Source organism: Epinephelus moara, chromosome 18, assembly GCF_006386435.1.
Source record: "Epinephelus moara isolate mb chromosome 18, YSFRI_EMoa_1.0, whole genome shotgun sequence".
NCBI classification, from domain to species: domain Eukaryota; kingdom Metazoa; phylum Chordata; class Actinopteri; order Perciformes; family Serranidae; genus Epinephelus; species Epinephelus moara.
The window spans coordinates 9207262-9221881 of record NC_065523.1 but is presented as its reverse complement, the minus strand read 5'-3'; the positions used below and the strand labels follow the sequence as shown (position 1 = coordinate 9221881).

At 36.7% G+C, this 14620-nt stretch overlaps 1 protein-coding gene across 2 annotated transcripts; it reads right to left on the bottom strand.

Moving 5' to 3' along the window:
• Positions 1 to 1173: 1173 nt before the first annotated feature.
• nfatc2ip (nuclear factor of activated T cells 2 interacting protein) lies at positions 1174 to 9885 on the bottom strand. 2 transcript variants are annotated; one of them, XM_050069478.1, is made up of 9 exons: positions 9826 to 9885; positions 8092 to 8190; positions 7825 to 7885; positions 7608 to 7749; positions 6611 to 6691; positions 3093 to 3312; positions 2831 to 2975; positions 1648 to 1763; positions 1174 to 1555 (listed from the first exon to the last, which is right to left on the bottom strand). In XM_050069478.1, the coding sequence occupies exons 1-9, from the start codon at positions 9838 to 9840 to the stop codon at positions 1394 to 1396; spliced, it is 1041 nt and encodes a 346-aa protein (XP_049925435.1). In that variant the 5' UTR covers positions 9841 to 9885; the 3' UTR covers positions 1174 to 1393. The 2 variants fall into 2 exon arrangements, with proteins under 2 accessions (XP_049925435.1, XP_049925434.1); XM_050069477.1 differs by lacking the exon at positions 9826 to 9885 and adding an exon at positions 9187 to 9775.
• Positions 9886 to 14620: the final 4735 nt, after the last annotated feature.

Sequence of the window (14620 nt, the reverse complement as noted above, 5' to 3'; positions counted from 1 at the left end):
CTGCCGCTCCGCAGGTCACATGACCTCCATAAACAGCAAGTCACATGACACATGTTGCTGTATCAGCAGTAATAACTTCATATGTTGGGCTGCAAGATCTGTCAGTTGGTTGACTGATCAACAGAAAATTAACTGGCAACCATTTTTGATTATCCCTTAAAAAATATAGCTGCTTTAATATCTTTAGGTTATTGACTGTGGTTTGACAAAACAAGCAATTCATTACACATTATGTACGTTATTTACTATTTTCTGAAATTCTATAGACCAGACGATTAATTGATCAATTGAGAAAGTGATCGTCACATTGCTTGACAATGAAAATAATCAATTGCAGCCCTAGTTGGCTTCATGCTTGAATGTGGCAGTGGGCCATACGGACAATATTATTTTTTGCTATATATTTGTGATTATACTTACAAAGCAATTTAATCAAATTATAAAGTGTTGAATTTCAGAGGGGTTCATGCGGAATGATAATGCTGCACTGGATCAAAAGCCTCATCAACAGGAATACGTGTAATCTCACTGTGATGGATTTCTTGGATGAAGTTTTTTCACTACATTTGGAAAGTCAAAAAGATATAACAGCTAATAAAATAATACTCTTGGTACTTTTTGAAGGAGCTACTTTGCAAAGGTTAAGTAAACCATATGAAAAACTCAAGAAGACATTTGTGTGGACGACAGGCTCGTTTTATGTTTTCAACTCATCTTCTGATTTCATGAGTTTGTTATGCATTTTGAAAATTCTGAACTTAGACAATGGCTGTAGCGCCACCATCAGGACTATTAGCCCCAAATTCTAATTGAGGAACTTTGTACTGGACATATGTGCAAAGATGAATTCATTTGCAATCATGGGAAGCGATATAATAATAATACTTACAATAATAATAATGATAATAATAATAATAATGATCGCAAAAAAGAGAGGGACCCAACTATAATCCTTTTCTGGAGGTTTAATAGCTCCAGCTGGGGTCAAACTGACCCTAAAGACAAGACATTAGTGAATCTGAGGATAACAGGAAGGTTAAAGGATCTACTTCCTCTTCCACTTACAGACTTACAACCTGTGAGTTTTCTTACAGAGTAACTTCTACTCCTTTAATTATTTCAATAACAGTAAAAAGGTAAGTAGTTATTGTACAGTCACAAAAAGAATTACAATAAATTTACAATTATACAGTCATTTAATGGCTTTTATGTTTACAGTCAATTTAAAAAAAAAAAGATTTGAATAGTTTGTAAACATATAATCCCATTGTCTTTGTATCTTTGTACTTTCAGCATTTAAAAATAATTGACTTTTACAAATAAAGTGACTGAACTACCAACAAGTGGTTTTCTATTTTTTTTATATACATATTATCCATGTAATGAAATTAATCTAAATCCAAACTTCGATGATGTCTCCGTCCTCCATGTCGAGCTGAGCCGGCGTCTGGCTGTGTTTCACTTTGCAGCCATCGAAGTGGAAGCGTACCTTACTCTGAGCGTTTATCGACATCCTGGACAGGTACTGGGTGAAGATAGAGCCTAGTGGTGCGTCCTGAAACACACACAGATTATTACAACATTGGTGTGTGTCCTGCTGTTAAAACAAACATAAAGTTGATGACGGAGAGAAGAGGAGCTACGAACTCTGCATAGAGAGAACTCCTGTGAAGAGTCTCTGTCTTTGCTCTGCAGCCTCACGGTGATGTTGTTGCTGCTGCTGTCTGCTTCACTTTGATCCTCTGCTGCCATGACGACACACTCTGCACAATAAACAGAAAAAGGATTTGGGATTAGGAATTTTAATTTTCGAACCCTGCCGTCTTTTTAACGACTAATTAACAACTCACTTCAGCAGCCTGGCTTAATGGATGGAAATGTCTGTTGGACTTTGGTCCAAGCTAGAGTGGCAACAATAAGTTGTTAAATTGATTAGCCGATGTTCAGAAAATTAATTGGCAACTATTCTGATAACTGAATAATCTTTCTAATAATAAAAATGTTTTCTAGCACCTTTCATACAGGCAGTGTAGCTCAAAGTGCTTTACAATAAATTGAAAATACAACAGAATAAATAAAAAAAAGGCAAATTAAAACAAGTGCAAATACTGTGCGAGAAAGCCAGTGAAACTGCTCACAATATGTTCTGTGGATTAACAGCAGGACATGGCTGCCAACTGCCCCGAATAATTGCAGATTATATGAATTTGCACCACTTAAGTAAAATATCAGTTAATGTGAGTCCTAATTTACTTTGTATTGTTGCAGCCCTGTCTTGTACAGAGGCCCTGCATCATCACCTTTGTGTTGCAGATGAGTGGTGGTGTTAAGGATAATGACTTGGTGCCCTCTGGTGGTGTAATGAAAAAACTGCAACTGTGTTTGGTTTGGTCCCCGAGAATACAAGCACAAAATCTTAATGACAGATAAGAGATCTCAAAATATATATACAACTAATGAGCTGATCAAATCTATCACAATTCACAAGCATTCAATGTTGGAGACCATCTTTTTTAATTTCATTGTTTGTTCAAAAAGAATGTAAAAACATTGTATCATAAGTTTCACTCTGAATTTCTGAAGCTTTCACGACTGAAATTCTACATTTAGGTCACACAACAAAACCCAAGCAAACTCCATCCACTGAAGAAGGCCATGACATGTGGCCGAAAGCCTCAGAAACACATCTTGTGATGAGAATTGTTTATCTCACTGCTACTTACAAGTTGAAGAATGAACTTTCTAACTCAACTGTTTAAAACCGCATTTTTTCATGATAACAACAATTTGCTAAAAAAGAGAAGAACAGCCTGCATGCCATGTGACCCACCTATGATGTCAGCAATGCCGAGGCCGAGCTTGCCAACGGTGGAGTCTGTTGGAAGCTCCACTGCCTCCCTCAACAGCAGGAGGCGAGGAGGAGGAACGTTAAGGATGACGGACAGCTGGGTCACCACATCACTCAGAGGTGTCGACTAAAAGCAAACAAACCTTGTGTTAGACCCAAATAAGTGACATCATTGTGTACTACTGCATGTATCTGAATGTTTTTACTTTTTTTTTTTTTAACAATATTGTCTCTGCGTACGTACAGACAGGACTGGGATCTTGTGAATGTCCGTTCGACAGCGGATCTTGAGGGGGATCTCCCGGACTGACGAGCTGTACAGAGAATCCTGAAGCCCAGAGTTAGGGTTCATGATGATGACATCATCGTCTTGCTCTCCTGGGGACGAGCGACCTCTGGACCTCCGGTGCTGAGGTTCAGGAGACAGGAGGGAGTTCACTGCCCGGAGCTTTTTGTCGATCTCGCTGAGGAAGAAGGTTTGCTTTATTTTTGTGCAAAGCACTTTCCATGTTCAACGAATTGTGCTCTATAAATAGTCATTAGTGTGAATGCTGAATCAGCAGCACGCATGTTTTTTGGTCAACTAATCCTGCATACATTCAGCCACAGAAACCATTCAAATATCAGAATGTTTAGTTCTTTAAGGACGTGCGCTATATATTCAGGGTCCGGGCAGCTAAGCTGCCAGGACACTATTGTAATCCTAGTTATTCTCCTTCTTCTTCCGAGGAAATCATACTTCCCATGGGTGAAAACTCACCAAACTTTGCACAAAGGTCCAGTCTCATGCCAGATATCCTCAGCTGTAAACTCAAGCCAATAGTCCTGATGGTGGCGCTACAGCAAGCCTCTAAAGTTCGAAACTTTGAAAATTCATAACAAATCAACCATACGTGCTACAACTTCACAACTTTCATCAAACTGTAGCCCCAATACTGAAGAAACTTTTGTACATTAAACCTTATAAAAAATTATGAAGTTCATCACTCTGTTTTTTTCAAAAACTGTAAAACTTCTTAAACCTATCTCCTCCCACAATTTTTGCCCAATTGACACCAAACTTGCTACAGAGCATCTTCAGACTGTCCTACACAAACTATGTTTCTCAGATTTTTGATTTATCAAAAATTGAGCCTGAGTTTGAGTTGAGTTTGACTGTAAATGGTACTGTAAACATATACATGCAAATTCTTGCTAAATACATTTTCAATGTTCATGAAAAAAATGACAAAATTCTAGAGTCATGGTAGATGATGTGTGGCAAATTTCAGAATTTTATCTCAAAAACTGAATTTTTGACAGCATTTTGAATTTTGCTCTAATGTGAACAATTGGAGTCAATGTAAAAATGGCAATTTTAAACATCAGTTTTTCACTTATGGAGCAAATCAATCATTGTTACAAACAAATTACCAACATCTCCATGCTGTCTAGATGCAATATGTGTATTTTCAGATTTTTGTCTTAATAACTGAATTTTTTACAGTGGTTTCAAATCTGCCTTTCCATGCACGGATGGCTGCTTTCCTACACAACAGTGAATGGCTTACTCAATTTGTGAAGCCACTGTTGAGTTGCTACTTGCCAATTAGCTCAGAGCGGTAGATGACCGTCTTAGGTTCCAGAGGTTGCGGATTCGAGCCTCAACTGGTGCAGAATCCACATTGTAATGTAATCATCTTCTTGTGCTCCAGCTTATTGCTTAAAATTGCCTGAGCGTGACTGATCACTGTGCAGCATCTTCAAGTCTTTTTTCTGCTAGAAAATCTGCCTTCTCATGCTTGAAAATAAACCAAACTTTGCACAAAGATCCAGTGTCAATACTTCAGTGTGAAACCATCTGAAGCTTCTCACTTTGCACATAGCTCAACTAGTTAAACATCAGTTTTTCACTTATGAAGCAAATCAATCATTGTTAAAATAAATTCCATGCATGGACGGCTGCTAAACCTGCACGTCTGGCTTAGTCAATTTGTGAAGCTACACATGAATTGTCCACTTTGATATGCTAGTTCATGCTTACTTTCAGCTAGAGACTTCATTTAAACTTTAAACAGGTGACAACACTTTAAACTATTAAACTTCTATGCAGCTTTCAAAAATCTTGTTATCACGGTTGACATTTTATGCTGTCTTCAGACATTTTCTGAGTTTATTAAAGGCGTGATTATTGCACTGCTAAGAGTTTGTCACATTAACTTTGATGTCACCCATTGATAATTTTCTGCCATTCTGCTTTTACAGAATTTTCTGACTTAAGGCTAATTTATGGTTGGGCTCGTAACACTTTTGAAGAAAGTTACTTGACAGAAATTAAATGGTCACAAGATGTTTTCAATTCATGCTTTGGCGAAAGGTTTAGTCGTCTCTATGGTAACCAGAGGTGCCCTGCTTTTGTTTATGGTCTGAGTCTGTTTCTGTTGTTGTTAAGTAATCTGCACAGACAGCTGTTTAAATGACACAAATATACCACTGTACATGTGTCTTTATCTTATTAACCTTGACTGATCAGGTCCCACTCTGTCTTGGAGCTGCAGATTCCTCTCACTTCTTACGACAGACAGGAAAATAAAATAAGTCAAAATATACGAACACTGCTGATTTCTTCCCATGGAGCTGACACGACAGTTTTATCTTCAGTAAATGCCTGCTGTCAGTCAGCCTTGTGAAGGCAGTTTGACAAGCCCATAGATGTATAATGGGCAAGCCCCTGTCCTCTCAGCTTCCCAGCAGCTGCTGCTGACACACAGCTGCTTCTGTGGACAGAGCCGCTGAATGCATGGAAGAGTCGCTATGGATTTTAAAATACTGTCTCCATGGTGACAACAGTAACACTACCAATCACACTGCGCGACAAATTATGACGATGTCCGCGACATAAGAAAATTATCCATGTGCACAACAAAAGAAAAGTTAAAGTAAAAGAAAAGTGTCAAGCGACACCTTTTTCTGGTGAAAATACGTCATGTCAATGTGCGCCCAAACATAAATTACACTACTGTAGCTTCCAAAACATTCATTTCTCACAATTACACAACTTAAACATCAATGATGTATTTGTCCTGTGAAAGGACTGACAGTGACTAAACTTAATTCATCTCATCAAGTTCTCAATCTTTTTTCTTTTTTACCTTTATCCACACATGACATGTCTCCATCCTCAGCAAAATCTCAGTGTGCTTAAAGTGAAGACTTCAGCAATACAGCTTACACTTTTTCACTTTGGACGTCTATTTTAACTAATACCGCTCTATGTGTTGTCACAAGTTACACTTCTTTTGTACATTTTTTTAATCGACTACGACTTCTGCGTACTTTTAGCTACAGAAACCATTCAAATGTCAAAACGTTATGCCTCTGATAAGCATTTATGCCTGTGTTAATCTTTTCTCAATCTCTTAAGCTTTTTAAAGTACAAAGCATTTCTTCCTTCAGCATTGTCAGTTAATTGATTTCAACTTTTAAAATGACAGTATTACAGTTTAGCTTTTAGCTTTTCTATCATGGTATTTCAGCTTTTAGCTTCTTTAGGGTCAGCTTTACAATTTATTTTTCCAGGTTTTTCAGCAGTGCAGTGTAATGTATTTAGGCTTCAAGATTCCTGTTATTTTGCCAATGCTTTGCAATTTCACCTGTCAGCATTCACATGCATTTTCTGCAGGAAATGCATTTTATAGTTATTGTTATCATATCATGAGTGATATCAGCTATATATCTACTTCTTGGGTTTAAACTGCAAGTGAACAAAGAATCCCGACTCACCTGATCTTTTGTTTGACCTGTCTGGACTGTTTCTTAACTGGACTCTCTGGTGGAGGGGGAGATGGGCAGCGAATGACTGCTCTGAAATAAAGGTGAGAAAACATGTTTATACTAAATCAATCTTAAAAGGTTTGAGTTTAAATAATTATTATAACACTCCTGAATTCTAACAATAATAAGAATGATTATTATCATCATTTCATTTTATGTATTTAGCACTTTTCAAAAACAAGTTACAAGGTGCTCTGCAAAGACATAAAACATAATTCTACCAAAAGTAGAATTGATTCAATAATGCTGACAGCAAGGTATGACGTTCTAAAATGCAGTTAAGTATAAAAACAAGTGAAATGAAATGGAAGTATAACCAATACAAGAAAAAGCAATTCTGTGCGCTTTTAAGAGAGATTTGAAAGAAGAATCAGAGCTAGCTTGTAGGTCATTGCAGCACGTGGGGCCCTGACTCCAAAGGCTCTGTCTCTTCTGGCCAATGGATCTCTACTGGAGGATCTCAGGCTGCATTCAGGCTGGTCAGGGGTTATTGAGTCAGTGATGTAATCAGGAACTAACCCCAAACATCAAACATGGTTTAAAGCAGTCATTAAAACTTTCAAATCAATTCTAAATGTACAGGTAACCTGTGTAGAGATGCTACAATAAGTGTTATGTGGACTCTTCTATTACATTTTGAGTATTTTTGCTGCAGTGTTTTGAACGAGCTGGTGTTTGGAGAGGTTGTAGTGAGTGAGACAGGAATACAACCACTTACAGTAGTCTAAGCAGGATGTAATAAAAACATGGCTTACAGTTTCCAGATTCTTAGCGGATAAAATAGAGCAAATCTTTAAGATATTACTAAGTTGCAGAAATGTTCTATAACTCCAAAGTGTAGTTATGTCAGAAAAGTTTTTGTTGTTGAATTTAGCTATAAAGCTGTGAGAAAGGGACCCCCAAATGTGGATTTCCTGATTTTACAGCCCACTTTTTAACTACTTACGGTTCTTTTTTCTTTGTCATTTGTTGTGATCTGTTCTCCACATGTTCTACTTCGTCCTCCTCAGAGTCACTGAGGGCGATGACGGCTGCTGTTGGTTCTCGAGATGAAAACATTGACAACAAACTGTCGTCTGCAGCATCCTCTGTTCAGAGACACAAACAATCAGTATAGCATAAAAGCCATCTGCTATTGAGTTGAATTGTTTCGAAGTTTTTACCTGACTTTTCCTCTTCTGTGAACACAGCTGCCGCTGGCTTCAGCTGCAGACTGCTGTTTACCTGAAAACAAAACCACTCAGGTGACTTAGAATACACACAGTTATTTTTGGACAAATATTTTAAGACATCAAATATATCAGCACAAACTCTCACTAAGCACTGATCCATAGTATGGAATGATTGTTACAGTTTTTGTCAGCAAAAAATAAAAAATAAAATAATTCCAATGTTCTGGAGTCAGCCTTTACTGACCACTGGCTGTTTACCTTGTTGGAGTAAACAGGCACCGAGACGATAGCTGAGGGGTCGAGGATGCGTCGTCGTTTGGGAGGCGGCTTCACAGCCTGCTGCTCACTGTCAGACACCTATAGAACAGAGACAGAGGCTGTGTTCAGCTGCTCTCTACATAAGATATATACATAACTAAATTTACCTTTTTACTCTATTCCACACGTATGAAAAAACAGGACAATTTCAATCTACAATTTCTACATAAGAGTTGCACCAAACAATGAATAAGCTATATCTCAGGAAAAAAATAATGTAGATTGAATGTACAGTGGTTGTGATGAGTATTTTTGAGTATTTTTCTTAAATGTTAGTGAAAACAAATCTCTTTATCTTAATTAAATACCCATCAAAGAAGTTTATTAGGTACACCTTGCTCAAATAGCTCTGTAATAAATCTCATCCTCATGAAGGTTGTAATGTTTTGTTTGTGTTGAAACTGTTTTAACAGTGTGTTCATTCAGTTTATGGTAATTTTGTTTGTGGCGTTGTTAATTTGTGTTATCCTGAAGTGCAGTGGTGAAAATTTACTAGATCAATTTACTCAAGTACAGTGCTTAAGTAGTAATTCCAGGTACTTATCTTAAGCTACATAATCTCCTTAAAAAGTGGAAAAAGCCGGCAAATGCATCATCTCAAAGCTGAAAACAGGGCCGTTTTTCTGACACCATGAAAAGTTGACTTTTTAGAGATATGTGGTTCTCACAGGACAGCCACACTACAAACATATGATGATCTTATAGAATATGATTTACTGCTGTAGATTAAACTACCCAACCATATAAAGGAGTTAAAATGAACACAACCTTAAACATCTACAGCTGTAAAATGCAACAAACACATTAATGCAGCAGTAATATTAATAAAATGGATAAATAAAAAACACCACATATAACAGGGAACATTTTGCTGCACAATGACTTCTTAAAACTTGTCTTACTTTAACTTCATCATGCTGTTAATACGTACACACTTTTTTTTTTTTTTTGACTTTAGTAGGTTTTGAATGCAGGACTTATAGTGGAGTATTCCTGCAACGATGTGTTAGTATTGGTACTTAAGGATCTGCATACTTTCTCCATCATCTCGGTGTCAACAAACACTGGAACCATTATAAAGGTAGGATTTAATTCCATTGTTGTGTTGGACTGCATTTGTTTGAGCTAGCTGGGTGGCACCATTAATAAAAAGAAACGTCACATTTCCAAGTGCTAATAATTAACGTTAAAGGTAGCGTTACTGTGAATTAGCTGAGCGTTAGCGCTGACCATTAAAAGCGTTGTTTGAGAGGGGTTCTGCGCTATACACGTTATACTAACGTCACTTGCAGCCAAACAAATCCAGTTACAACGTGTTTGGTTTTGTTTACGTGGTTAAATTTGTATTTCATAGTCATTATCGTGTCGCCGTAAACTAAAACGAAAGCAAAAGCATGCTAGCGGACCCTCTATCGCCTACGAGACCTTCAGGCTTTTATTTTGAAGAACTCTTGACGAGAGAGTCAAATTAACGTTAGCTAACCTCCGACTAAACTGATGCTAATGCGCACTTTGGGGGTAGTTTAATCTAATTCTGTGGTTTCACACCTTCACTGTTCAGTTTTCGCTAGTAGCGACTTAAATGACAACAACATTACACGTGTTATTTTGGACACAATTCATCAGTTAAATGGTAGTTTTATACGAAAAACAGGCAATCTGTCAAACACTCACCTCCTCTTCAGCCATGATTGTTTCTTTTTCCGCGCGCTGGCGCTGCCTTCAGGGACTGTTGGAAATAATGAGGCCATAGCGGTATTGGATTTTCCGCGGGTGTATGTGGCGTTCAGGTACTAAAGGAACTACACCAGACACGGATGAAGGAGCAACTCACAGCTTTTTTTTTCTTTTTTTTTTTAAATTTAGTTTTATATACAGTCAGAGGGCACGTCATATGACATTTAAATACAGATCACAGTATTAATATAGCTGAGCGAGCTGTAAGACAGAAATAAATAAGAAACAAACAAACAAACAAACAAAATACAAATACAAAATACAAGTCATTCCGGAATTGAAGTGCAGATATTTATAGCTACATATTGGGCCTGTCCATTTTTATAGCATTTTACTTTTTTTTTGTGGAGAATTATCTTATTTAGAGAAGGAATATTGTAGGAAATATTGGGCTAAAAAACAAACAAACAAACAAAAAAAACCTCATGATATTTGTAAATAAAATGTTTTGCCAAAATAAGAAAATCATTAACCCACAGGTCTCCTTTCTTGTCTTCCAGTTGGAAACAAACCTATATATATACATATATATATTCATAATTTAGACTCATAATATTTTGATTGTTATAATTCAGCCAATATTCCAAGAGTCCCAGGAGCTAGTTAAATTACAAGAGAAGAAATGATGAATTGGAAAAGAGAGGTATCTGGTTCTTATTTGAATTGTCAAATTACTGCTGTTTCCTTGGAAGATATGTCTTCACTTAAAAAGTGATGGGGAAACAAACTGAAGTAAGAACATTCCTTTTTCCCTTTAGACCTATTACTGCACTTTTTTTTTAATCTAAAAAAAAAAACTACATCCATCCATAACTAATGAAGGCTCTTGTAGAATGCAAAATAATTCAGCATGTCTCTAATTAATTCAATCATTGCTTGTGGAATTGCCTTTATTATGTGTTATACAGCCTGTCAGTACAAACAAGATTGTATTTTCCCACTAAAGTATTATATATTAAAATGTTACCATGATTATCTGATAAATGAATGAATGACCAGATACCCCTCTCTGCCCGGTCTTTGTAATAAGAAGATTTTCTCTTAATAAATATACCTTTATTATTCCAAATATGGACCATGTGTGGGGCGAAGTTATGCTTATACAGTTGTGTTCAAAATGTGAGTAAAACCCAAAATCCTTATAATAGCTTTTATTTCCATACACACAAATGCATTGGGAACACTGCACATTCTAGTTATGCTTCCTGTATGGGGATGTGAATGGGAATACATCCAGCATGCTAACTGCTAATTACTGGGACAAGGAAAAAGCAACCTGTATTCAGTATTTCTAGTGTCATAGCTTAAGAAATGTATTGTTACAGGGGAATACAGAGGTATTTGAAATGTTCATTATTTTTATTATAAAAAAAACTTTACCAGAGTTGTAAGTAGGCAAAATGTTATCTCAGTCCACAGCAGGAGGATTGTGTCTTTGACATATTCATTTCTGTCTGTTCAAAGTAAATGAAAACAAACAGATCTTTTTTCCTGCCTTACTGAACTCTCGCCAATCCATGACTGCTTTGCACCGTTACACCCCTAGTGAGGAATATCAGAGGTGTGCCATATCATATTGTTAATGATAACACTAGTCGAATTTTTAATATGACATGAAAAAAATTCATATCATGATACTCGCGATATTTCAACTTGTTGATCTTCTGTGACTTTTTCAACTTTCCTGAGGGCCATGTGACTTGGTAGGATAGGATGGTGTAATCAAAGCATCGACTGATTTGGGACATTGTATATATGAATTTGTAAATAGCCCTGCTGTAAATATTCTTTTCCCATACGTGTGTGTCTGAATAGGTTGCTTTAGGAAAGAAAGCTTTACTATTATCTTTGTTTGTTTTGAGAATCCTTCCAATACAATCACAGAACACACTATTAAATAAAGTGAAAAGAAGGAGCTGCTAGTTCTCTCCATTGATAGACCTTTCACTGTGAAAGTAAACAACCTGAGGATAATTCCACCTCATTGTGTGGCACCCAGCCATCACATTTGCATCAGATGTCTTGATGATTTACAATTTCTAAATGTGTTTCATCTGTTTAGACCAGATAGGAATAATTCTGGATGAATAAACTATTCTTGTTGTGGTACTTCAAGCCCTTTCAGTAGCAGTATCTGAAACTGTGGCTGTATTTAATCAGTAACAATTCATACACAACTGTTTTTCTACGCTTTGTTTGTACCCTCAAATATCTAAAGCCAGACACAGGTTGTGTGGGATAACTACTGGATATGGGTGTGGGGACAGCAGTGCATGTTCTTGACTGTGGGGGTGTAAGTGGTCTGGACATTCCTTTTTCTATGTAAAGACAGTACATTAGGCTAGTCAGACAGTATTGTGTGACGTCAATGGATGGGTTGGTGGTATTTCAAGCCCTTTCAGTAGCAGTACTTGAAACTGTGACTGTATTTAATCCGTAACAATACAGACACAACTGGTTTTCTGTGCTTTTTTTTTATGCTCAGATATGTAAAGCCAGACAATGAATGAGTGTAGGGACAAGTGTGAATGATCTTGACTTTGGGGGTGTAAGTGGTCTGGGGGATCCTTTTACTATGCAAAGACAGTACATTATGCAAGACAGACAGTATTGTGTGCTGAAGTGGATTGTATCACATAGTTAGGATTTATTTGTACCAAATCCTACACACAAGGTGAAGGGCCTTACATTGTGGGTACCTACAATAAATACATGTCTGCTGTGGATTTGTTGGGCTAATTTACTGCAAAATACAAACTCCCAATGAAATCGCACTGCTGGCACCTTCTGACACCATCATCCTTGAAATGATCAACAGCATGCTCCTCAACAAGCAAGACTGCAAAGCTTGCAATATTCCCAAGAAAGACACGTGAACAGGAGAGGGTTTCCATTCAACTAGCATCTTCTCTCATCCTGGTGAGAATCCATGTCTTTTGTTTACCTTAAGTAATATTTCACTGATTACACAGTTGTTACTGTATGTTTGACATTGATATTGATCTTTTCCTGATCATATTCAGACAAAATCAACTGTCACCACACCAAGGAGAAGATGACCATCTGTAGGCAGTGGGAGCCCTGTATCACCAGTAATATCACAAAGCCCTTTGACATCCATTACAGTAACACCACAGAGACCTGTGACTTTTCTTAATAGATCATGTATACCACCAGTGGATGTGCACAAAGACATGATGACACATTTCCCAGTAGACGAGAAGCTACAGACACTGCAATAAAGGCTACTCCAATACACTCTGCAGGAAGTGTAGTGTCTGTCTCTGCTTTTCAGAGGAAAGGAACTCCTTTCTGGAGGACCACTGTACATGAACACTGGGCACTCGTCTTCTTCCACTAATCCAGGTCAAGCCAGCGTGTCCTGGGTCTGCCCCAAAGTATTCATTCTGTTTTTGTTCTTTTTTTAAGCCCAATAAATTATGATTCATAAAAATATTACTTTTATGTGATTTTTACTGTTACAGAGCTTTGTAAGCAATCCACACTGCACATGAACCCTTTGGTTGTTAAATAAAATTGTTCTGACAGTGTGGGTGCAATCTCCAAATTCTGCTCCAATCCTAGCACAACAAAACGATAAAAAGAAATTGATTAACATTAGTTAAAGAACATCAACACACCAGCTGTGAATCATCATCTTTTATTTCAGACATAGATATGCAATGATTAATCATATCGTGATGAATGTCTAAGATTACACAGCCTGGCTAAAACATATATCATAATAACAGTTTTATTACTAATTTAATTATGTGTTATTATCACATTATTTAATACTGAACAAAAAAATGCAGTTATTGTTCAGTGTGAAGCCAGATAATGATGACTCCCCTAAATGGTAGTTGAGGTTAATGACCTGATTCTTTTACAAGTACTAGACCATGTCGTTCAAACTCAATACAAACTACCTGAAATGATAGTTCACTTGAAGGTTGAAATTACCATTCACTCCTGCAATTGAATACTCATCTTCTCCTTTCTGTTGGTATCCTTGTAAAAAGGATATGTGGTGTCAAACAAAATTGTATATTTTTCTACCTCAACAATAACTTTCACACTGCTTATGCCACATACAACCTGAATGCAGCAACACATCTTTACTATCATCTCTCAGCAACATGCTTTATGTGGTGAAGTAATGTCATTGATTACATTTTACCACCAAGAGCAGTGTCAAAAATTCCCATGTGTTATATCCTATTGTAAATATATTCTACATATTGCAGTGCACTTACTGTATGTGTAAGGATTATAGAGTCCTTGTGTTGAGGGTTGTACAAATATACTGAGCAAGAGTACTAAATTACTTGTTGTAAATCTAATGGGATTGATTTATTACATAAGTCTACATGTAAGAGCTCATGTATTCATTAATTATGGGACATAAATAATGACAGTGATTATGTGCTGTGAAATTTTATGATATGTTTCCTTCAGTAATCAAGTTCATAAGTGAATGTGCATTGTTATTAGTGGTACAGCTATATATGTTTGCACATGGTTTTACAGTCAATTCATATCAACATCTGACAATTAAAGTGTATGTCTTTGTTGAGTGTACTATAAATATATTAAGGTAAATATTTAAAATTTTGCTATAATATAATCCCAATGTATAATTTTTCCCAATCCTGTGCACTAGCACCCAAATACATTTATTTGCCATTAGATTCAATACAGTAAACACTGACTTAGTAATTGCTTTATATTT